The 25,158-nt window shown below is 27.2% G+C and overlaps 5 protein-coding genes across 5 annotated transcripts; 4 read left to right on the top strand and 1 right to left on the bottom strand.

The window, feature by feature from the left end:
* Positions 1 to 736: 736 nt before the first annotated feature.
* GO595_004460 (uncharacterized protein) lies at positions 737 to 1,762 on the top strand (the record flags this gene model as incomplete). Its single annotated transcript, XM_067917594.1, has 1 exon — positions 737 to 1,762. One exon carries the CDS (start codon positions 737 to 739, stop codon positions 1,760 to 1,762), a length of 1,026 nt encoding a protein of 341 aa, XP_067775584.1.
* A 2,454-nt stretch (positions 1,763 to 4,216) lies between these two features.
* On the top strand, positions 4,217 to 4,879 carry GO595_004459 (uncharacterized protein; the record flags this gene model as incomplete). The annotated part of the gene is made up of 1 exon (XM_067917593.1): positions 4,217 to 4,879. The coding sequence occupies one exon, from the start codon at positions 4,217 to 4,219 to the stop codon at positions 4,877 to 4,879; it is 663 nt and encodes a 220-aa protein (XP_067775583.1).
* Positions 4,880 to 17,274: 12,395 nt separating this feature from the next.
* Positions 17,275 to 17,730, bottom strand: GO595_004458 (CAMK family protein kinase; the record flags this gene model as incomplete). The annotated part of the gene is made up of 1 exon (XM_067917592.1): positions 17,275 to 17,730. One exon carries the CDS (start codon positions 17,728 to 17,730, stop codon positions 17,275 to 17,277), a length of 456 nt encoding a protein of 151 aa, XP_067775582.1.
* A 423-nt stretch (positions 17,731 to 18,153) lies between these two features.
* On the top strand, positions 18,154 to 18,429 carry GO595_004457 (uncharacterized protein; the record flags this gene model as incomplete). The annotated part of the gene is made up of 1 exon (XM_067917591.1): positions 18,154 to 18,429. One exon carries the CDS (start codon positions 18,154 to 18,156, stop codon positions 18,427 to 18,429), a length of 276 nt encoding a protein of 91 aa, XP_067775581.1.
* A 5,705-nt stretch (positions 18,430 to 24,134) lies between these two features.
* GO595_004456 (hydrogenosomal membrane protein 31 precursor) lies at positions 24,135 to 25,061 on the top strand (the record flags this gene model as incomplete). The annotated part of the gene is made up of 1 exon (XM_067917590.1): positions 24,135 to 25,061. The coding sequence occupies one exon, from the start codon at positions 24,135 to 24,137 to the stop codon at positions 25,059 to 25,061; it is 927 nt and encodes a 308-aa protein (XP_067775580.1).
* Between the last annotated feature and the right edge of the window lie 97 nt (positions 25,062 to 25,158).

The following is a 25,158-nucleotide window of genomic DNA, read 5'->3' as shown; positions in this document are numbered from 1 at the left end:
AAAACATTTAATTCTTGAGAAAGATATTCGGCCGAAGTTATATGACATTTCATTAATTAATTTCTTTAATTGTGGTTGGTCACGTGACCCTAAAAATCGTCCGACTTCTAATGACATTATAAATCTTATACAATCGGAGAAGTTAATATTTAAAGGAACAAACATCGAAGAATTTAATAATTATTATAACTTAACTTCGAAAGATCATTCGAATGCATTAAAAGGGATTTTATATATGACGACAGAACAATTAATTGAGATCACTACCAAAGAAATAATTGATGATAATTCACTCGAGATTATAATGAATGTATATACTGATTCTGATAATCCGAAACTTAAAACTATTGCTAAGAATTTTTTGATAAAAGAATTAAAGAAAACAAAACAATTTTCGATATATAGTTTAATATTATATATTAATTTATCAAAATATATACCAAAGATCCAACCGAAAATACAAGAAAAATGTCGCGCGTTAAATGATAATGAATATAATGAATTCGCAAATGAATTATTAAAACAAGTTGATTCGAAATTGGCAATTTCATTTTTGTTATCAATTCATTCTAATTCATTAAATGACGCAAAACGAATTTTAGAATTTTGTTCTGATAAATCATATGAAATTTCTTCATATGCAGCAGAATCAATCATTAAAATACCACAAATTCGAATGTTAATCTTCAAATATGTCTCCAAAAATAACGTGTATTATGTGAAAGCTTTAAATTTAATGTTATCATTCGATACAATTACATTAGAGAAACATTGTAATTTGTTATTGTTATTCATCGAAAAGTCGAATTCTGATTCATTAAGTTTAATCGATTCAATCATTCGACGTTTAGACCCTAAAAAAGTCGACTTCGATCCTGAATGTCTAATATTCATTAAACTTGCTAAAGAAGGATATATGTCGACAGTATTATCATATTGTAAGAGCGCAAACTTTGCGAAAAAGTTTTCGGAATATTTATTACCACAAATTATAAATCGTTATCCGATTAATTCATTATTATTAATATTAAAACTATTAAAATATGAAAATTTGAAGGAAACATTTCTTCAATATAACATCATCCGATTAATTACATTAGCAGTCGCTTCTTCCGAATTCGAACTCGCCGCTAAAGCTTCATTAAAGATCGAGTTCCCACGCGGAATGTTAAAGCGTAACTTAAGCGAAACGACGACGTTAATTAAATATTTGAGCGATTTCGAATCAGAACAAATCGCGTCATGTATATTAGTGACGTTGTTACCTTTCGCTTTGTACTCGAAATGGATCGATAAAACGATTGTTCCTGATGCGACGTCGAAAATGTTGCAATCAGATGACACTTTAGTCGCTTCGCGTGCACTGAGTTTGGCGGTCGTCTTGGTGCAGACGCCTGAGATGGCCCGGATAATGGCCGTGTCGATGAACGTCGCTGCGATTTCGCGCTTCTTCGACTGCGCGCCGCCGCCGTTTCTGTATATCACTGTGAGGTTTTTCGCGGCTGTCGCGCCGTACTTGAGAATGAATGAGATTGTGCAAGAGGCCGTGTCCAAGGAAATAGAAGTCGCGCTGAGTGAAAACGCAAATGAGAGACTCGTTGTGATTATTATTCAGTCGTTTTTGTTGTTGCCGTCTGGCGACGACTGGAAAACTATTAATATGAATTGCCCGATTAATAAGTTTATTGAGGAAATTGGTGAAAGATATAAAGGGAATAATGAAATTATGCAATTGATACAGTTATTAAAAGTTAAGGTTTAAATTTTTATAATGAATAAAAAAATGTAATTTGAAATTCCTTTTACTTATGATTGAAATATAAATTGAAATCAAACAAATTGTAAAATTAATTTTATTTTATGTAAAGTCTTTGATAAAACGATTATTTTGCTTTCAAAATTCACTTTTTCAGATGATGACCAAAGGTTATATAAATGAAAAGCATAAGGATTGTTCATCCAAAGGATGTGAAATTACTACAAAAAATATGTGTGAAAACTTTTTCAGATACGTTTTCCGCACAAAATACGCCTGAAGATTTAGAAAAATATCTGAAAGATTCATATTCAGAAGACATTTTACTTTCTGAAATAAATAACCCAAAGTCGATTCATTTATTTGCTGAAACAAATGGTAATATTGCTGGATACTTGAAATTAAATTATGGTGATGCGCAAACAGAAGATATAGGAAAAGATTATGCTGAAATCCAAAGGATATATATTGACTCCGATTATAAACGCCTTGGGCTTGGTTCAATGCTGATGGATGAAGCAATTAAACATGCAAAAACACAAAAATGTACAGGAATTTGGCTTGGAGTTTGGGAGAAAAACTTTGATGCACAAAAGTTCTACAAGAAATATGGATTCGAAAGGATTGGAGAACATACATTTGTTCTTGGAAAAGATCCACAAACAGATTGGATTTTATTGAAAAAATTATAAAAATTAGAATTTTTTAAATCTTGTTAAAAGCAACATTATTCCTATGTTCACTAGTGCACGTTCTTAATGCTAAGCTGAAGTTGATGTTAACGTCTTCTTTATTGAGTTGATGTAATTTGTCCAAAAAAAGGAATGAATTCCTCTAAATATGTTGAAGTAAAAAACCAAGATTTTTGAAATCAAAAACATCATTATTTTAAGAACAGTTCAACATTAATTTATTCATTATTTTCATTTATAGGTGTATACTCTTTTAGTTGGAGTTTGAATCTTTTGAAACATCTCCAATCTGCAGACTCATTTTCATTGACACCAAGCGCTTTTAGAAAATGAAGAATTACCAGATCTGGTCGAATGTAATTTGCATCCACAGATACTGCTGTTGACGAGAACGAATATCGTTTCTTATGTTCAATTGTTTCGCCTTCAAATTTCCAATTGCAGATTGATGAATATGTTGATTTGCAATACCCAAATGGAAATATTATACGTAAAAGAATGGCTGCAACGTAAAAAAGCATTGCAAAAATTTTGTTGCTAAAGTATATATAGTGCTTTATATCAACGTCATTGATATGATATGAATCTTTTTCGATGATCCATTCATTGTTTTCTTCGTGAGGAATACTTGGAAATTGTTTTTGATGTGATAGTATCCATAACCCCCGAATACCAATACCGCTTGCTGATTGATAAGCATGCATTTTTGTTGGATTGAACGCCAAATTATATAAAGAAGCTTCAATAACAGCTTGAGGATAGGAATACTGTGCATCAATAAATTTAGTATTTGAATCTTTTGCTGCATTGAATATTGTTTCATTTGAATATTTTTCAGAACATGAAACAACAACTCTAATGAAATTTTCAAATACTTTTGTTAATTCCTGTCTGTTGTCAAGAGGGACATTAATTAAATTTGAAGGAATATTAATATCATCTGGATAAATTCCAGACGGCACTGCTACTTGAAGAAACCCAAAATTTTCCTTCATTTCCTTGAGTAATGTTTGTCCAAGTGGTGTTTCGATCCCTAGAATCAGCATGTGGATTTTCCTCATTTTGAATAAAGACCGTTTACATATTTTGCATCGCATTTTAACGTTCTTCAATTTTTAACTTGGACAAGTTGAAAGTCGAGATAGATACTTCTGAGGATGAAACTTAAACCTTAGACTTAAACAATAGATGCCTGCTTCTATTGTTTATGTACATCGCAATATTAGAAAAAATTAAATTTTTAGGTGATTATTTTTTTTTTTCATATCTAAATATTTTAAATGAACTGCTAGATTTTTTACATGAAATTTGTTTCTTTTTTCAATCCTAATCAAAACAATATATATATTATTATTCCTGGAATATAACATAATAAACAGTTTTGCTTACGTAAGTAAATAATTCAAAAAATGAAACAGGAGTGGCCCGGAAAAGTGACAAATACATGAGTCAGAAAGAAGAAAAATCAAAATTTGCAAAAATTATATTAGAGAAATTATTGCAAATTTCAAATGAAACATTCAATCAGGTGAAAGAGCATTTAGCTTCTGAACAAATTAGAAATATTTTTAAGCCAAATGAAATTTATGCATTGATTCATGCTGCTTCTAAAAAGCGACCACAACTGCAAGAGCTACTCAACCAAATAGGAACTGAGCTGTCCCCGATTTATTTATCAGGTCGGTTTTCTGTCGTGATTTCGAATGCAACTGTTCCTTTTGATTTCATTAATCACAATTCCAACCCCAACCAAAATTCGCATATACAAATGTTTTGGGAAGATTGCTTTTATATTCACCAATACTTTCCTCAAAAACAATTATTTAAACCACCAATCACGTTTTATTACCCTCCAGAACACACTAATGCAGATGACCTTCTCTGTTTTTTCGAATTATGTGACACACTCTATGATTCTTTAGAGAAAAAATCGGACGATTTTAAATATAAGCTAAACGAGCTCAATGATTCAGGAAAAATCTATAAAGTTATTGATACTGCTAATAATTGGGGGCATTTACAACTTCTTCTTCGCATTTTTGTAAATAATGATTTAAATCTTCACAAACACCTTATTCCTATACTTTCCAAAAACTTACGTAAACTCGTAGAGTTTCCTTTCCAAAACGCTGGAAGCCATCACAAAATTAGTTTCACTGATCTTCCTTTTGAAGATATGGTTGATATTTTCACACAGTGTCCTGATGCTGATCTCCCAGAGCAGAAACAAATTATGAGCTTATTCTTGAGCTATGTTAACACTAAGACGGACATCAGATGCGTCTTTTTTGTTTCGTTTTTGCATCCAAAAGAACTCGAAAAGGAGGACGTTAAAAAAGTGTCAGTGATTTTAAGAGGACTCGAATGTTTACATATGTATCCTCAATTTGCAAGTAGAGAGGACATTGTAGCTGACCTATATTTGTATTAACTTATGTTTGCTCAATCTAATAAATTTCATCATAAATTAATAATTATTAAATATCTATAAAATCAAACATTTTTATTTTTATTATTGGAAATAAATATGAAACAGCATTTAAAAGTTTCTAAGATAAGATTTTTTTTGTTTCTTTCAAGAAATAATACACGTTGATTTGTTTTTTCTTTCGTTTTTCTCTATTATCTTACATGGGAAAAGGCAATGACCTGCTCCGCACTCGCAATATATACCTTCAGAATTTTTAGGAGTAACTTTTATCAAATTATGTCCCATATGGCATATTTTTGCGCATTGTTTACATATAGCATATGGAGGAAATACTCCACATGTATTGCACAAGTAATATTTTTCATGAAATGCACGATTATATCCAGTTACTTCAAAGGTACAATGCCCCATATTCCTTGGAATTTGAGAAATTAGGGAATCAGGTAGTTGGTCTCCAGGTAAATTTACTTCACGTAAAATGTTTTCTCTACTATTATTGGATAGCAATTTTTGTATATCATATGTAACTCCTTTTTCATTAAACAACTGAACAATTGCATTATTATTTTTAGCAGCTGCAATGAGAACTGCTGTGTTCCCTTTATTATTTTGTGCATTGATATCTATTCCTTCTTGTTCAAGAAGTAATTTAACTATATCTGTGCGATCATTTCCAGATGCGAACATAAGTGCTGTAAGATAATATAATAATGATTTCCCAATATTAGTTTGGTATATTAAAAAATTAAGTTATACTTTAAGTAAAATTAATTTATATCTTTGATATTGATATCAATTTCATCTCTTTCAAGAAGTACTTTGAAAATTTCCAAATAACCTTTCTGAGATGCGAGCATAAGTGATGTTTGAAATAATTTGAATATTTCCCAAATGTTATTTATATATATCAAATCAATAAAGCAAAAATAAATTAAAGAAAATAAATATCTGTAACATTTACATCAGTTTCTTTTTGCGCAAGAAGCATTTTTATAATTTCTATATGACCATTCCATGTTGCGCACAAAAGTGGTGCTATAAATGCTTCAAAAAATCTCCAAATATTATAATAATACATAAAATTATGATAAATATTTTGATATTTGATATTAATTCCTTCTTGTTCAAGTAGTAATTTAACTATTTCTCTATGTCCATATTGAGATGCACATAATATAGGAGTCCAAAATACTTTGAGTAATCTCCAAATATTATTTTGGAATCTCAAATCATTAAAATGGATATCAAATAAAGAAAATAAATATTTTCGATATTTATATCAATTCCTTCTTGTTGAAGAAGTAATTTAACTATTTCTGTGTGACCCATTCTCGATGCATATATAAGAGCTGTATCAAATAATTTTTGTAATTTCCAAATGTCTTTTTAAGATTTTGAAAACATAAATTAAATTTTAAACAAAACATATTAATATCTTTAGCATTAATATCAATTCCATCTTGTTCAAGAAGCAATTTAACTTTTTCTACGTCTGCATTTGCTGATACCATTATTAGAACTGACCAAAATGATGTAAATAATTTCCATATTTTGTTTTGAATTTAAAAATTATTAAAACAAATTTTAAATAAAACTTATAAATATTTTTAACATTAATATCAATTCCTTTTTGCTCGAGAAGAATTTTGAATATTTCCATACTACCACTTCGAAATGATCCAATTAATGCTGTTTCAAATGATTTAATCAATTTCCAAATAAAGTTTTGAGAGCCAAAATCACAAAAATAAATCATAAACAAAACAATTAAATATCTTTAGTATTAATATTTATTCCTTCTTGTTCAAGAAGTAATTTAACAATTTCTACAGAACCTTTTTTAGACGCGAAAATAAGAGCTGTTTCAAATTCTTTAAATAATTTCCAAATATTATCATGAAACATGATATGATATAAATAATATCTATATAGTTTAAATAAATGTCTTGAGTATTGATGTCTATTTCTTTATGATGAAGAAGTAATGTTGTAATTTCAATATGATTGTCTTCAGATGCATTCATCAATGCAGTTTTAATCAATTTGAATAAATCCCAAAAATTAACAAGGAAAATCAAATTAATATAATAAACAATATATAATAGAAACAAATATTTTTAGCATTTATATCAATATTTTCTAGTTCAATAAGTAATTTAACAATTTCAATATGATTGTTTTCAGATGCATTCATCAAAGCTGTTTCGAATATTTCAAATAATTTCCAAATATTAGTTTGAAATCTTAAATTATTGGAATAAGCATTAAGCAAAAACGAAGAAACATCTTTAGCATTAATATCAATCCCTTCTTGTTCAAGAAGTAATTTAACGATTTCTATATTACCATTTGAAGATGCAATTATAAATGCTGTATTAAATATTTTCATTAATTTCCAAATATTATTTTAAAACACCAAATTATTAAAAGAAAATCTGAATGAATCTAATAAATATCCTTTGCATTGATGTCAATTCCTTCTTGTTCAAGAAGTAATTTGACAACTTCTATGCTATCTTTAAAAATCGCCATAAAAAGCGCTGTTCGAAATATTTTAAACAATCTTCAAATATTATTTTGAAATCCAAAATTATTAAAATAAATTCCAAATACAACAAATAAATATCTTTGGCATTGATATCAATTCCTTCTTTTTCAAGTAGTAATTTAATAATTTCAATATTACCATTTGAAGATGCATTTATAAGTGCTGTATTAAATGCTTTAAATAATTGTCAAATATTATTTTGAAACTCTAAATTATTTTGATAAACTTTTAATAAAACAAATAAATATCTTTAACATTAATGTCAATTCCATTTTGTTCAAGTAGTAATTTAACTATATCTGAAAAACCTTTTTTACATGCATGCATAAGTGCTGTATCAAAAAACTAAAATAAATTCCAAATTTTATACTGAAATATTGAATAATTCACACAAACATTGAATAAAATATATAAATATCTTTAGCATTAATATTAATTCCTTCTTTTCCAAGTAGTAATTTCACTATTTCTATATTACCTTTTGAAGATGCATAAATAAGTGCTGTTTTAAAAGTTTTGAACAATTTCCAAATATTATATTGAAACTTGATATGATTATAACAAATTTGAAATAAAACAATTGAATATCTTGAGCATTAATATCATTTTGTTCTGTTTCTTGTAGTAATTTAGCTATCTCAATGTGATCGTTCTTCAAAGATAACATGAAAGCTGTTTCACAAAATTATATAATACATTAAATATTTTCTTGATATATTAAATAAATAAAATTATTTTGAACTCAAATAAAAAAACATTTTTTATGTTTACATTTGCTATTTTATTATTAAGAAGTAGTTTCACAATCTTAATATAACCTTTTGATGCCGCTTTAATAAGTGCTGTGTTAAATATTTTAAGAGATTTCCAAATATTATTATCATATATCATTTTAATAAAACAAATGCCAAATAAAATTGTGAAACATCTGTAGCATTTACATTAATATCTTGTTTTCCATTGAAAAGATTTAAAAGTTCCTTTTGTTCATTCTTCATTCTCATTAAAATTTCAGTTATAAATATTAAGAAAAAATTTTAAATTCTTATTAAAAACTTGAAATATTTTATATAATCATTATAAAAATCATATAAAATTCGTTATTATTATTATTTCCTTCTTGTTTAGGAAGCATATTTATTAAATCGTTTTGACATTTTTCCATTTTTAAGATTAGATCGATTTTAAATATTATAATAAAATTTCAAATAAGATAAACAAATATTTGGTTTATCAACATGATCATCACCATCAGTGTGTAAAAGATATTTCACAAGTTCGAAGTTCCCAAATTCAGTTGCATATATTAATATGTTATTAGGTGTTACATTATTTTGAAGAAAATGCTTAACAAGATATATATTACCTGTTCTTGCAGCTTCATTAATAATATTATTACCAACAGAGAACTTTTGTTTTTCAAGAAATGAAAGAATTTCATAGTTTCCATGTTTAACACATAAAATTGCTAAACTATCGATATTATTTGATGAATTACGTCGATAATTATTTTCAAATGTTTCTAAATTATTATCATAAATATAATGAAAAATATCATTTTTATGGAATTTAATTGCTGCTTCAAATGCTCCATTAAATGATGAATGATTTTGTTCGCATAAATGAATGATTTCAATGTTACCACCTGCAATTGCATAAGTGGTTGAATTATTTATATTACAACCATTCATCTTAAGGTATTTAAAGCATTTAATTGATCCAAAAAATGCTGCATAATCAACTATTCGAATATCTCCTTGATTAATATATGAACATCTTTCATAAAGCGATGGTTCAATTCTTTGATTAAAATTTAAATTAGATTGTGACATAATTTCTTTAAGTCTTTCGATATCATCATTTCGTATTATTTCTGCAATTTCTTTTGGATTATGTCCTTCTTTAATATATTTCTTATGAAGTTCAAAATCATTCTTTGAAAGTTCTTCATAATTATTTACAAAAGCCCTTTCATATGATTCACCATTATTTCTCATTTTGTTTTCTATTTCTGTTTTATAATGTGCGAAATATTTCGAATTATTATTCTTAATTACATTTTGATTCATTAAATTTTGTTCAATCATTTCGTTAATTAAATAATACGCTTCATTCTCTTTAATAACAGATATATAATTACCAAAGATTTCGATGATTTTATCATCACATTTTAATTCTTTTTCTTTCTCTTCAATATTTCGTAAGTATTTAAAATATAAATTACTTTCATTCATTTGAGAGGAAAATGCTGAATAAACTAAAAAACATATAACTAAATTAAATGAATAACTGTAATTGGTATCAAATAAATTTATCGTTTTTTGAATCGCAAATTCGAGATTTTCTTCATTTAAATCAAATATAATTTGTTCTAGTGAATGTGGTATTTGGAGATTGTCGAATTGACCATCAGATGAATCATGGCTTGTTTCATCCATTCAAAATGAAGTCAAACAAGAAAGGCCACTTTTTGAGCGAAGCTCAAAAAGTGTCAAACGCCAAATTAATTTTAAAAAGAGAAACAAAAAATAAAAATATAATTAATTTTTGATTTATTATGAATTTCTCATTTCAGAGCTATTATATGAATTCATTTTCAGCTGGAGAATTTTGCTTGAATTGAATATAAGGATTTACATGAAATGCAGGACCATTTTCTGGCCAATCCTTGAGACCAAAAAGTCGTACATTGGATAAAGATTCTACACGTGAGAAAGCAACATAAAATGCTCCATGAGCAAATGCATTTTCTCCAATATGTATGGCAACTTTTTCTAATGTTTGACCTTGGGCTTTATGAGCTGTGATTGCCCAAGCCAACTTAATAGGAAACTGATACATAAATATCTGTTTTCCATCATTGATTTGATATTCTAATGTTTTTTTTCGAGGTATCAATATTGGTTCTTCATTTTCATTCTGGGAATCGAATTTGATAGCTAACGAATCAATATTTTCAATATAATCTACAACCACACCTCTTGCACCATTAATTAACCCGAGGTTAACATCAAGATTTTGCAAAAGCATTACCCTTGCTCCTGGAATAATCGAAACAGACAAAGGTATTATTGAATTTACATGATGTTTGTTCATTGCAGCACATAAAATTTTAATATCAGCTTGTGAAGCTATTTGCATCTCAGTCAATGAATTTTGTCTATTAATTGATGTAGAATAATCATCGAATCGATTAGCAATAAAATTTGTTTTATTTCTTATATGAAATTTAGCATTTAATCGAATTTTTGTATAACCATTTGCATTCATTCTTTTGTTAATAATATATTGGTTAAAGATTTGCGCCATAGAATTTGTAAATGTAATTATCATTCCATTAGGATTGTCATGTCTTATGAAATCATCTATAATATCTACAACATCTTCTAATAATCCAGGAATGAAAATTTTTTTCAATTTTACTAAAACATCATTGCTGAGAGCTTCATTGTTAGCATGATTACGAATATTATCTAGTAAATCAATAAAAAGTCTTTCATCAGGATTTTGTCTTATTAATTGTTTTAGTTCCCATTTAATAAACCCATTATATGAAATACTTTCATGAAATTGATGTAAAGCTTCATTTAAATCATCTGAATTAATTGTCACAGCCGGAACCTGAGCTAAATCATCAAAAAGAAGTAGTAAACTCTTCCCTCCAAATAATTTATCTCTATCAATTGATTCTATTTGTCCCATAATTTTCCGAAGTCCCCATTCTATTGCATTTGACACATCCCCAGATATCATAGTAGTTAAAGCTTCTTCAACTGAAACTACTCTTGCATTAGAACTTGTTTTATAATTATTTGATTGATCAGAAACTTGTAATCTCAAACTCGGTTCGGGTTTATAATTATATTTAACGATATAATGTACTGCATTTGGTGAGCATTTTTCATGCATTGTATGTCTTAAAATGTGCATGTGACAGTGACCACCCCACTTATATAGAAAAATAGGTGAATATTCAATGATTCTAGTTTCATTTTCATCACGTGGAAGAAAAATTTCACCATCTTCATTTATGAACATTTCATGGCATGGTAGTTTTGGAAAACCATATTTACAATTTCCATCAGGATTACCTTTTAGACACCTTTGAACTCTACAATTGTATATGAATCATAATCTAATCAATTCAATGAATCATTGCAGAATTTACTAGATGATACATTTTTCTTAGCTCTGGATTTGGTGCATGCGCAAAATATTTATCATGAAGTGATTCAACTGAAATACGTTCCTGAAGCCAAATTAAAGCATGTACATGGGGTGCGCCACGCGCTTGAAATTCAAGTCTCCAACAATAATGAGCAACATTCCCAAAACCCATTTGTGTAATTAATAGGGAAAAACCTTTTTCGGACACTTCAGAAAATCGTGAATGCCATATCGATATTTCTTCATTAGGACAAAATCTTATATCACAATTATTTGTTTCAAACCCTATTCTTTTAATATTATTTTCAATTATTTTAACATCTGACTAATAGTTTACAAAAGTATATGTAAGCATCAAGTCAGGATCTCCAAACTCACAGCACATGGCGCGAACATGTGATTGTTTTTGAGACCAATATTCTGGGAATGCAGGATCATTTAATTTGAGAAGAGAATTCGGAATATTACGTGATGCTCCATTTGGAATGTTAATATATTGAAAAGATAATCTATTTTGAATAAAAGCTGCATTTCTAGTCACAATAGCATAGTATAAAAATAGAATTAAAAAACATTGAAGTCTACCGCAACGATAAAATGGATGAGCCAAAAGTAAAGATCTAGCTTTATCGCGAATTGTTTTTCCTGAAATAGGTACAAGTTTTCCAAACGGAAATAACATTGGAAAACATAATGGTGAAATTTTCTCAATTCCAAATACTTAATAACTTTATTACCTGCTTCATCAGGTAAATTAATTGGAATTTTATTATATTCATTTGAGCGAACATCATTCATATTTTCATCAATATAAGCAAAAGCCGGTACATCATTTCCAGGATTAACTGACGTATCTATTATAGCTTGAAGATATTCAATAGTTATAGGACGAATTTTAGCATATAAAGGATTATTTTCTTCGAGCCAAGATATAATGGAATTCATTATATTCATATCTGGCTTTTTATCACTATTTAATAATGAATCTAAATTCAGATACCCAGAGCTGGTGTTTGTGAAGGAGTTGGTGTTTGTGAAGGAGTTGGTGTTGTTAGTGAAGGAGTTGGCTTATTTTCATTATTATTTGTCCAAATGATACTGACGGTGGTGGTGCTACTGTCGTTGGTTTAGTTCCTTTATTTTGAGTTGATGATTTTACATTTCGCGTATTAGACTTAAATAAATTATCAGGAGGATCTGGAATAGCTTTTATTTTATCTTTTACATTATGTTTGCCACAATTAAATGGATTGTGAGCATTTGTTGATTGAAAATTATTACTTGAAGAAACCCTTGGACTTGTAGGTGCGCTGTTTTCCCATGTTCCTTTGCTATTGGAAGGTTTATTGCTGCCCATCGATCCCCAAGGAGTGTAACTCAATCCTGCTTCAAACATGTATTATAATTCATTAGATAAAGATTTTTTTAGATCATTATGAAGAACTATCAAATAATAATTGGGAACTTCATAAGAAATTAATTCAAGAAGGAGTTAATTCAAATGAAATTGCAAAACTAATTCGAAATGATGAATTACAAAAATTACAAGAAATATCATCACAAAATAATTTTGATTTTAATCAAACAATTGAACCATCACTTTATGAAAAATGTTCATTTATTAATCAAAACAATGTTTCATTAATTGATTATGCAGCATTTTTTTCTTCATTTAAATGTTTTAAATATTTACTTATGAATAATGCAAATGTAAATAACACGGGTAAATATGCAATTGCAGGAGGAAACTTAGAAATAATTCATTTATGTGAACAAAATAACTCATCATTTAATAATGCACATGAAACAGCAATTAAATTTCATCAAAATGATATTTTTAAATATATTTATGAAAAAGACATAGCAGGTTTTGGATGGAAATCAGCTGATTTAGAAAGCATATGTGTTAACAATGCAAATTATGAAATTCTTTATTATTTAACAGAAAAAAGACAAATTTTGGTTATTGAAAATTGTATTTTAAATGCAACAAAAAATGGAAACTTATATCTCGTAAAGTATTTTATACAAAATAATCCAATACCAAAAGGTATTTTATTAACATCTTTAGAAAAAAAAAACATTGAACTTATTAAATTTATTATAGAACAAAAAGGAGTTAACATCAATGAAAATATTCATTTGTTTTATTTAAAATTTATTATAATGATTTTATGTTTCAAAATAATATTTGGAAATTATTTAAAACTTTTAAAACACCACTTGAAATAGCATATAAAAATGGTTATACTGAAGTTGTAGATTTACTTAATAAGAAAGAAAAAGAAATTAAAGAACTTATAAATGCATCTGAAAAAGGTGAAACAAAAAAAGTTGTATCACTTATTAAAAAAGGAATTGATATAAATGTAAAAGATTTTCATTTGTTTTTTTTTTAAAAATTATTTTATTGTTTTAATTTTTATCTTGATTATATGGAACTTATGAAAAATTATTTCAAACAGCACTTATTAAAGCTGCAGATAAAGACAATTTAGAAATGGTTGAATTCCTTCTTAAACAAAAAGGAATTAATGTTAATGATGAAGATTTTTTATTTTGTTTTATTTAGAATTTATTTTTATTAACTTTATATTTAATAATAATATATGGAATTTGTTCGGATTATTAGAAACTGCACTTATAAAAGCTACTAAAAAAAATGATTTAGAAATGGTTGAATTATTCCTTGAACAAAAAGAAATTAATCCTAGTGTTAAAGATATTTCTTTATCCTATTTTGGATTTAATTTATTGATTTCATATTTCAATATAATATTTAAATTTTTTTTATATTTTTTCTTTCACCACTCCATTTTGCATCTGAATATGGAAACGTTGAAATAGTCGATTTGTTTCTTGATCAAGATGGAATTGATATCAATTCTAAAGATTTTTTATTTGCTTTGCTTGTTGTTGATTTCAAAAATTTTATGTTTTAAAATAATATATAATAATTAATCATATTATTTCATACAGCACTTATAAAAGCAATTGAAAATGGTCATCTTGGTGTAATTAAAATGCTTCTTTCACGAAAAGATATTAATATAAAAAGTGTTGATATTGATTTATTCTGTTTAAAGTTTATTTATGTGATTTTATATTTCAAAGTAATATTTGGAAATTATACAAATTATTTAACTCAGCACTTATGATTGCAGCTAGAACAAGTCAAGTAGATGCCATTAAATTGCTTCTTAAACAAAAAGGAATTAATGTAAATTCTAAAAATATTTAAATTTTTTAGTTAAAGATTATCTTAATTATTTAAAATTTGGTAATAATATTTGGAAATTATTTGAATCATTTAAAACAGCGCTAATTTTCGCATGTAAAAAAGGTCACACAGAAAGCGTTAAGGTACTTCTTGAAAGTAAATGTATTTTATATTAAAATTTATTTTCATTTTGAAGATATTTATTTTCTTTTACCAGTAATTTCTTTTTTTTTTTTTTTTTTTTGATATAATTTATGAAAGAAAGCATTTGTCTTAAACTTTAGAATCATAATTTTAGTTTTATGTCTTATTTTATGAACTCAGAAACCATTTTCATTATTGTTTTCATAGGAAAGGAATGATTGTTCAGATATTTTGCTTTCTAATTATACCCACATTTGGAATATTTGATAATACAACAAAAACACTTACAATAAAAACTTCAGATGATTTTATAAACACAACACTCTATGAAAATGACACATTATTTTTGATTATTGCTGATAATATTACTTCAATACCGCCTGGTGTATTTAGTGGGTGGATGAAACTTGCATCTGCTAAAATTGGAAATTCAGTTTCTCTAATTGGTAATAATACATTTTATAATTGCAAAAATTTGTCTAAAGTAATTTTTGGAGAAAATCTAACATCAATTAGCAATTTTTCATTTTTTGGATGTGCATTTAGTAAAATTTCATTACCAAATTCACTTTCTTCCATTGGAGATTATGCATTTTTCAGATGTCGAAAATTAACTGAAGTTAATTTTGGAGAAAAGCTTATGAAAATCAATTTCAGCGCATTTTGTGAATGCGTTCTACTTGCAAGAATTAAATTTACCTAAATCACTGTCTATAATAGGAGATAAAGCATTTTCTCGTTGCCTTAACTTAACAGAAGTAATTTTTAACGAAAATCTGATTAGTATTGGTGAGGAATCATTTGCTGAATCTTCACTTGAACGAATTAAATTACCAAATTCACTCTCTACAATTAAAATGCTTGCTTTTTATGAATGTCATAAATTATCAGATGTTATTTTTGGAAATAACATAACTACAATTGAGAATAGTGCATTTGCCTATTGTACTTCTCTTAAAAGTATCGAAATTCCAAATTCATTAACTACTATCAATGAAAAAGTTTTTGTCGAATGTTCTACTTTATCAGTTGTTATTATAGGTGAAAATGTGGTTTCAATTGAGACACGAGCATTTTATAAATGTACATCTCTAAATTGTGTTTATTATTATGGCCACTCACAACCTCATGTTAGTGATGATGCATTTGATAATTGTCCTGTCAAATGTGTAATGACATTGGATTCATATAATTCAACAAAATTTGGTGAATTTGATGTATCAAAAGGAACAACAATCGAAAATTGTCAACCATGGCCAACACATCCATTTACACAATCAAACTCATTTACACAATCGAACTCATTTACACAATCGAATGCATTTACAACAGCAAATGCATCTTCTGTATCATATTCAAATTCTAAAATATATTCTAATTCAATCACGAACTCAAATATTACATCAAATTCATTTTCATTAAGATCTACTTCAAAAACTGTTACACTTGCTTTTGGTGCAAGTATTATTTCTTTATTATTCTTAATTTTATTTTAATAATCATTCATAATATTTTAAGATATCAAAGAAGAAATAGATAACAACAGTAAATATATCATCAAATTGATGTAATGCAACCTTTCAAATAAAATGAAGAGTTCTCTAAAACATAAATAAAGGGAAGTATTACTTAAATCTTTTAAAAAATTATTAATATAAGTTTTATATGGGTTAAGAAAAAAAATTAACAGTTATTTTTGATAAAGCTGTACTAGAACTGTCAAGAAAAATGCCACGAAAATGCCAACTTAAAATCCATCTGCATTTTGTTCGAGCATAACTATAGTTAATTGACGTTATTTGTTCGTGTAAAAAAGCAAATCAGCTGAATCAATAAACAGTCCAAAGAAAAACTCGTTACAAAACAACAACTTCAAAATAACCAGTTTACTTTCAATCATGATTACATGAATGCATATCATGTTTTTATGACAACGGTTTGGGTTACTGTTTGGGGTTAAATCCGATAAAACTTTTTACTGTTTTTGTAGAATGAAATAAAACACACCACCTATTATCAACAATTTTATACAGCTTGGATATCTTCACTTTGTTTTAACGATTTGCTACATTTAAAACGTTTTTTTATCCATTCGATAGATAAATTATTTTTCATGAAGATCTATCATCATGCTCCTTTCCCCCTCATCATTAACTCTAAGAAAAAATAAAATTCTGATTCTTTATCATTAAATATAGCATTTAGTGATCAAAATATTTTTAATTTTTTGAGAATTTAAGTTTAACGTACTGGGGAAACAGTATATTATTTAATTAGGGAACACAAAAAAAATCAATTAACCCTGAAAAAACCATTTTAATTACAATGAGAACAAGAAACATTAACAATCCACTCTGCGCTTGGCCTTTCACTTGGATTCGGGCGCATCATTGAGTTTATCAAATCGCGTAATTCTGGAGTGCAATTTGTCTGGTATATACCATGTCCAACACCAATTTCTCCTTTCCGAAGTTTTGCGTAGCCCTGGCTTCCGCCTCTTGGTGCATTTTTTCCTGTTACAGCCTCCATTAAAACGACTCCAAAACTAAAAATGTCTGTTGCTGTTGTTACCAAATGTATTCCATTAGGATATGCAAGAGCTTCTGGTGATACATATGGTCCTGCACCTTCATCTCCTTCCGTGAAATGATTTATTTTAGTAAGTGTACCAAAATCTGCTAATTTGAAATGACCATCATTTGTCATTAATATGTTACCAGGAGATACATCTAAATGCATCAATTCATGTGAATGGAGAATCTGTAATGCCATCCCAATATCATGTATTAAATACCAAATATCAGGTTCCTCAAAAATAATATCTGAAATGTCACCTTTTTCACAAAGTTCCATTTGAATCATTGCTTTTGTCGGAATTTCAAAATATGAAATTGTTTTGACAAAGTATGGTGAATTAATTTTTTTTGACTATAACGATAGCTCTTTTGAAATAGAAACTGAAATGCCGATGGATAATTTCAATGGTCAAAGTGTATCGTTCTTCGAAAAGAGTATATCCTGTTTTTGGTGTAGAGAAGATAAATAAAGGATATAAAGTATACACAAGGAAGAATGGTTATGGATTTAGACTTAATAAAACAGGCGATTGGAGAATTGGTAAGTGCATCACAAAATGCAATCCCAATGGATATGAGTTATTCACCAGAGATTCCTTCGTTTTCTTCTATGTTTAATATGCCTTCATCTTCAACTTCGACATCTACTTCTTTATCATCTATTTCTTCTTATTCTTCTTCTTCTTCACCTGGACAATCAGAAGATACATCTCATACTTTGGGCACATCCGATCCAGCTGAAGAACAGAAATCGTCTTTGGGTGGTGGAGCGATTGCTGGAATCGTAATTGGATGTTTAGTATTTGCGCCTGTTATTGCTATTGGTGTTATTATCTATGTAAGAAGGGAAAAAGAAAAAAATGCTGAGTTTTCAGGTTATGTTCCTGATATATAAATCGTAAAAATAAATTATTTTCTTGTGTATTTTTATATTTTTCAATTCATTCGCAATAATATACAAGTAATGCCACTTTTTGAGCTTTGCTCAAAAAGTGTCTACGCCATCTAACTAATATATTTTATAAAATTATTATTGAGAAAATAAATTGATTTAATTTTAATATTAATTAATAATGTAATTTACATGGCAATTTGTATTAACTTCGAGAATACAATAATTAAGAAAATATTATATTTAATTTAAAAAAACATTAATATTTCAACTACAGATTACGCACAAAATCAAAAATAATGAAAACAAAATCATAGAAATGATTGAAGTTAATATCTAAAAAATAACTCAGATCAATATCCTATGAGCAAGAAGAAAAGGCTCTAGTTTAGAATTAATCAATTTTACTAATTTTTTTTAATCTCTTTAAATTCTGAATATAATATTACAAAATATAATTAAATAGTTATTATCATGATAAATTAATTTAGCAATTTTAAAAAATATTGTTTATTAAAGAAAATATTTTTGTTTTATTTTGAGGTTCAATCACTTTTTATTTAAAATGGTTAAACCCATTTTATAATAAACATAGATCATAACCTTAATATCAACTCCTTAATGTTCAAAAAGAAATTTAACTATTTCTAGATTACCATTATTAGATGCTTTCATAAGTGCTGTGTTAAATGTTTCGAATAATTTCCAAATCTTAATATGAAACATAACATTAATTACCACCTTTCGATCGTGATCTGTGTTTTTAATAAGTCGAGTTTCTGTGAGAGATAATATAAATAATGTAAGAAGAAATGTTAATCCATATATAGTAATTAAAATTAAAGTTTAATACAATTATTAGATCAAAAAAATTATGCATCAATCAACGGGAAAATCATTGTACATTTATATAATTGATATATTAGATTGATACACACTATATAATAGGAAAGAAATTATTAAATTATTATACTTAGAATAACCATTATTTATATTATAATAAAAAAATTGATTTGTAGGGAAATTACATAATGTTCAAATATACCAAATTTAACAAAGAAAAGAAAATCTTATTTTAAGGTGGGGTACACTATATTGAATAGAAAACGATTATTCGATAAATTCATAAACGGTCTCCCCGGAAATTTATTTTTTTTCAAGAAATCTCGTGGAAGAATGTAATACTTACGATTAAAAATAAACAATATTTCTACCTAATGATGTATTATTCATTTATTGAAATATTAAGATTATTGATAAAATATGACTGATAATTAAATTTTATATTAAAATAAAATGAAAAAAATCGTTCTATTACAACAATTTTATAAATTATCCGAAGATATGGTTTTGAAAAAGAAGAAATTGAAAAAGAAGAAGAAAAGGAAGAAAATTAAGAAAAATGATGAATAAATCATCATGAAAGCAAAATTCAATTTTGAAATTAATATGAGAAATTAAATTTAATAATGTGATAACATATTTTCTGAAATTAATTTAGAATCCTGAAAAATAAGAGAGAAAAAACAAAAAACGCAGAATGCATTAAAAAATACATCAAAAAAATTGAATTCAAAACGATCAAATTGCACTCAATTCAAAAAAATAAATTTTAAAATGAATAGAGAGGGATGAATATAAGTGATAAAACAAAATAAAATCAAATATATAATTACAAAATAAATCGAAATCAACCAATAGACAGATATTGAAAATTTGAAGTTAAAAATTTCAAATGAAGTTTGCCAACAAATTTCAATAAATATTAATATTATACTCTGTTTATATAATTTACGCATCCATGTAATTTATTTTACTAATGATAAATTGGATTTAATCTATATAATTACGAAATAAATATATTTCAAAACCGATTTTCTTATTTTAACTTTTATGCTTTTTTCGATGAATTATAATCGTATTTTTAGAATCTAAACAACATTTCTTAAATATATAAAGATAATTACAAAATATAAATCCAAGTATAAAGCTAAGATAATCCATTAATTATAATTTTGTATTAACGAAGAATTCGAATTTTTGGATTTGAAATGAATAGAACTTTATGGATAACTAATAAAAATTAAAAACAGTTAAATATTTATTTATATATTTAGATTTGTAAAAATGTAATAGAACGATTTTTTTCATTTTATTTTAATATAAAATTTAATTATCTGTCATATTTTATCAAAAATCTTAATATTTCAATAAATAAATAGTACATCATATGGAAGAAATATTGTTTGTTTTTAATCGTAAGTATTACATTCAACCACCGAGATTTCTTGGAAAAGAATAAATTTTCAGTAGGGCAGTTTATACTGGATCCTTATAAAAGAAGAATAATAAGATAAGAAAAAAATTAAGAGAAAAGAAAAAAAGAAATAAAATTGATAAAAAATGAATCAAATCATGATATGGAAGCTTGCTGGTTGATATGATATAGGGAAAAAATGGTCAGCGCAAAAAATAAGAAGGAAAAAATGCGTAAGTAAATCATTTAATTCGAAAATGAAACTTTTTCTAATAATAAACTTTTCATTATTGAATGACGATACACGTAAAGAATAAACATCCGAAAAAATAACCGAAATTTTCTAGGAAAAACTGGGAGCCGCTCCGATAGATGAAATTGAATGATAATTTTTGAGAGGAAATTACGGTTAAAGTATCAACCGCCTGATTCGTTGATATATATAATAATGATATAGAAACTGAAAAGCGATGTCTAATGAATTAGTAAAATGTCAAACATATTTATGCAACAATGATAATTCCCTATGTATTATTATGAAAATATTTTCTCAATTTTAAATCATCATATTGAATGATATTGTTTTTCAGGATAATGAGAATTTACAAAACTCAACAAAATTCAATTTAATTTATTTTTCGGCAAAAAATAAATCCTATATGAAAAACATGAAGTGTTGTCAAAAATTATTCCCAACGATAGATATAATTCAAAAATAATTGACTTAATTACGATTGTTTTAAATTGGAAATATTTTACATTTGGGAATAAAATTTGGTCAAAGAAGTTTCACTTTTATTCAGAAAATTCAGAAGCTTATTGGCCCACCAAAATTCCTTATTACTTCCTTCATACGCTCTTCCATGGAGTCAATAAGGTGATTTATAACTTCTTCAGAAATTGAACTCCATACAACAATAATATTCAATTAGTTCCTCTGTTGTTTGCGGATTTGATTCATATACTTTCGCCTTAACGATACTCCATAGATTCTCGATAGGGTTGAGGTCAGGCGACATCGCCGGCCAATTTTCTATAATATTTACATAATTTTTCAAATTATCAATAGTTATTTTGGATGTGTGAGCCGTGGCTCCATCCTGCATTAAAATCCATTTTCCTACTCCATAGGCTTGGTTCATGACTGGAATAAGACCGGATCCATTCATTAATTCATCAATGTATGTGATCGCATCAACAGTCTGTTTTTCCACAATTATTAATGATGTTTTGACCTTCCTTGATATTCCACCAAAGATTAATACCTTTTCAGGAAATTTCTTTTCACATATTTTAATCTCATCACAAATTTTTCCTCTTCTTCTGTATAACGGACGGTGGTCATCTCCAAGCCAAAAATAAAATTCATCCATAAGAAACATATTATCCCATTTTGTTTTTTCAAATAGGTGTTTGCGACAAAAAAAGACTCTTGCAGTTTTTTGTTCTTCAGTGATATAGAATGTATAAATAGGTGGTAGTAACTTGAATCCTAATTTTTTTCTAATTGTTTGAACCGTTGATTTTGAGATATTGGTAAATTGATTTGATGAATTGCATATATTGGCCAATTCTTCATTTGACATTATACGGTTCTTTTCGGTCATTGTTTTAATATATTCGACTATATCTGAGATTTGCTTTGTTGGGGCCCAAATTTTTCCAAAATTTATAAAAATATTTTCACCATTGTCAATCATCATTCTGATCTTTGCAACTGTTTTATAATTTATTCCTGTTTTTCTTTCTATTTCCATATTTGAATATCCTTGTTGAATATTTTGCAGGATAAAATATCGCTTTTGCTGATGTTTTTTCATATAAGAAAAAGTAAACGGACTGGGAATAATTTTTGGCAACACTTTATGATTTTTTTCTCATTCAGTTGATATCAATTGAGCAAAATTATCTATATTCAAACCAAAGATTATGTTTTTGAGCGTTGTAAACGTTTCCCATTCGTTTTGAGAGTTCTGATTTGTTGTTGCTGTTTGATTTTGATTCATTTGAAAAATTAAACTGGTCGAAATAACGATCGATAAAACCTTTTGATTTTTCTAAAATTTGACCTTTTTAACGACATTCTCGGATATAGAATAATGCATTTATATTTTTATAGATCTAAGACCATATAACTAACTTTGTTAATATTAATTAATGATAAAATTTACATGTTGATCATCATTAATACGAAAAAAACATTAAATATTAAAATAATATTATTGACTTATATAACATAAATATTATAACTAATTATAATATGTTTAATTTTTGTGAGAAGTATAATAAATAATGCATAAAAATATATATATTCTCAAGAATTATATAGACAAATAAATTTAAAATAATTCGAACACTTTTGATTCATAATCTTATAAAGTTAAAGAGGTATGATTTTTAGGGTATATCTAATTTATAAAAAGTGAATTTTGAAACAAAAAAATCATAATTTATAAAAACATCATTTTTTATTAAAGGTACACATCATATTAATAATTATTTTAATACTGTAATCACTGTAATTTTGTCTATATATGTTTTTTTGGAAGCCTACTTTTCATTTTATACAATACAAGTAATGCCACTTTTTGAGCTTTGCTCAAAAAGTGTCTCCGATATCTCACCACTATTATTTTTTTCACAAAATTATTATTGAGAAAATAAATTGATTTATTTTTGATATTAATTAATAATGTAATTCACATGACAATTTGTATTAACTTCAAGAAAACAATAATTACGAAAATATTATTTAATTTAAATAATAACATAGTATGTTGTATTAAATAATACGCTGCCAACCAAATGAACGGTCGTTTCAAATCAGAAAACCAATTTTTTTCATTTTCCACTGTACTAAATTTTAAAAAATATAAATAAATAAGTATACACATTCTATTCAATAAAATTATCTTAACCAAATTTCGTTATCTTATTTTTTTATGAGCAATCTCCAAAATTTCAAAATGCTTTTTTGGGCTTTAGGATAAAAAACAGAAGTTCAAATTCAATAAATATATAGAACTAATAATGGTCAATATTAGTTTATATAATTTTTCAATGGTTTTCATTCTGTTTTTAAGCTATACAAGATTTTCAATATCTATAGATCAGAGCAAAAATTCAAAAATCTGTCTTTGCAATTTCTTATAATTTATATGTTCTATAAATCGGATAATTTTTGAAACAATTTATTCATTATTGGAGGCTCTGGACAAAGTTAGTATATCTTGTATCTCGGTTGACATGAAATAGGGAAAAAATGGCCACTTTTAAGGTGTCAGCAGTCTGTTTTGTTCTTATGTATCATAATAATATTGATACATATTTTTAAAATTTTACTTTCCCTTAATGTTCACGGCCGATATGATAACGATCAAATTCGCTTTAACTCCAAAAATTTCAATGCTTCACAAACGCAACTTTTTTAATGAACACCGGCCACTTATTCATGTCGACTGAGGCAGACACCATCCTCATTGCCACGTCACCAGCTCCTAAGGTAGAAATCAACAAGTACGAGAACTTGTTATGCGGAATGGTTACTGGAGTTGTTACACGTACTCTTACATCACCATTTGATGTTGTTAAGATTTTACTCCAGGTTAACTCCAAAGGAGGAAATGTTAAAGATACAATCAAAGGCCTTTGGCAACAAGATGGAATTGCTGCCTTTTGGCGTGGTAACTTTGCTGGATGCTTAAATCAAGGTCCACAATCAGCATTAAAGTTCTTTGTTCTTGAAGAATTAAGAAAAGTTTTCGGTGACCATCTTACAGGTGGAAAGCGTGCCTTGATGGGTGCATGTGCAGGTCTTGTTAGTCAGTCAGTTATTTATCCACTTGATTTTGTTCACACACGTATTCTCCTTGACCCAGTTAAGTACAACGGCATCTTCAACTCAGTCATTACCATCCTTAAGGAAGAAGGAATCACTGCATTTTGGTCTGGCCTTGCACCAACAATCATGGGCGCCATTCCATTCGAAGGATCACAATTCTATTGCTATGATGGTCTTTGCCAATTTTACAAGACAAAGATTGGCAAGACAAATGAAATCAAGCCAGTTGTAAATTGCGTCATCGGTGCAATTTCTGGAGCAATTTCGCAAACAATTGCTTATCCATTCGATGTCGTTCGTAAGAGGATGATTGCTGGCAAGAGAATGGGCAATACTGAAACAACAGTTGCTGGAACATTTAAGAGCATCTACAAGAACGAAGGCGTCGGAGGATTCTTCAAGGGACTTAGTGTTAACATGGTTAAGATCATCCCATATGCAGCTCTTCAATATACAATTTTCGCCGAAGCTAAAGATGCTGTCATCAAATACAAAACAAATAAGCTCTTACAACAAAAGGATAAAAAGAGGAAGTAAAGAACCCGAATTTGAAATTTCTTCTGTCTTCGTTACAAATAAATAATCGAAAAGTGACAATGTTAATTGATCATTTTGTCCGCGAACGTTTCAACGC

This window comes from Histomonas meleagridis (assembly GCF_020186115.1).
Source record: "Histomonas meleagridis strain 2922-C6/04-10x chromosome Unknown contig_26, whole genome shotgun sequence".
Taxonomy (NCBI): Eukaryota; Parabasalia; order Tritrichomonadida; family Dientamoebidae; genus Histomonas; species Histomonas meleagridis.
This window is presented reverse-complemented; position numbering and strand designations above follow the sequence as displayed.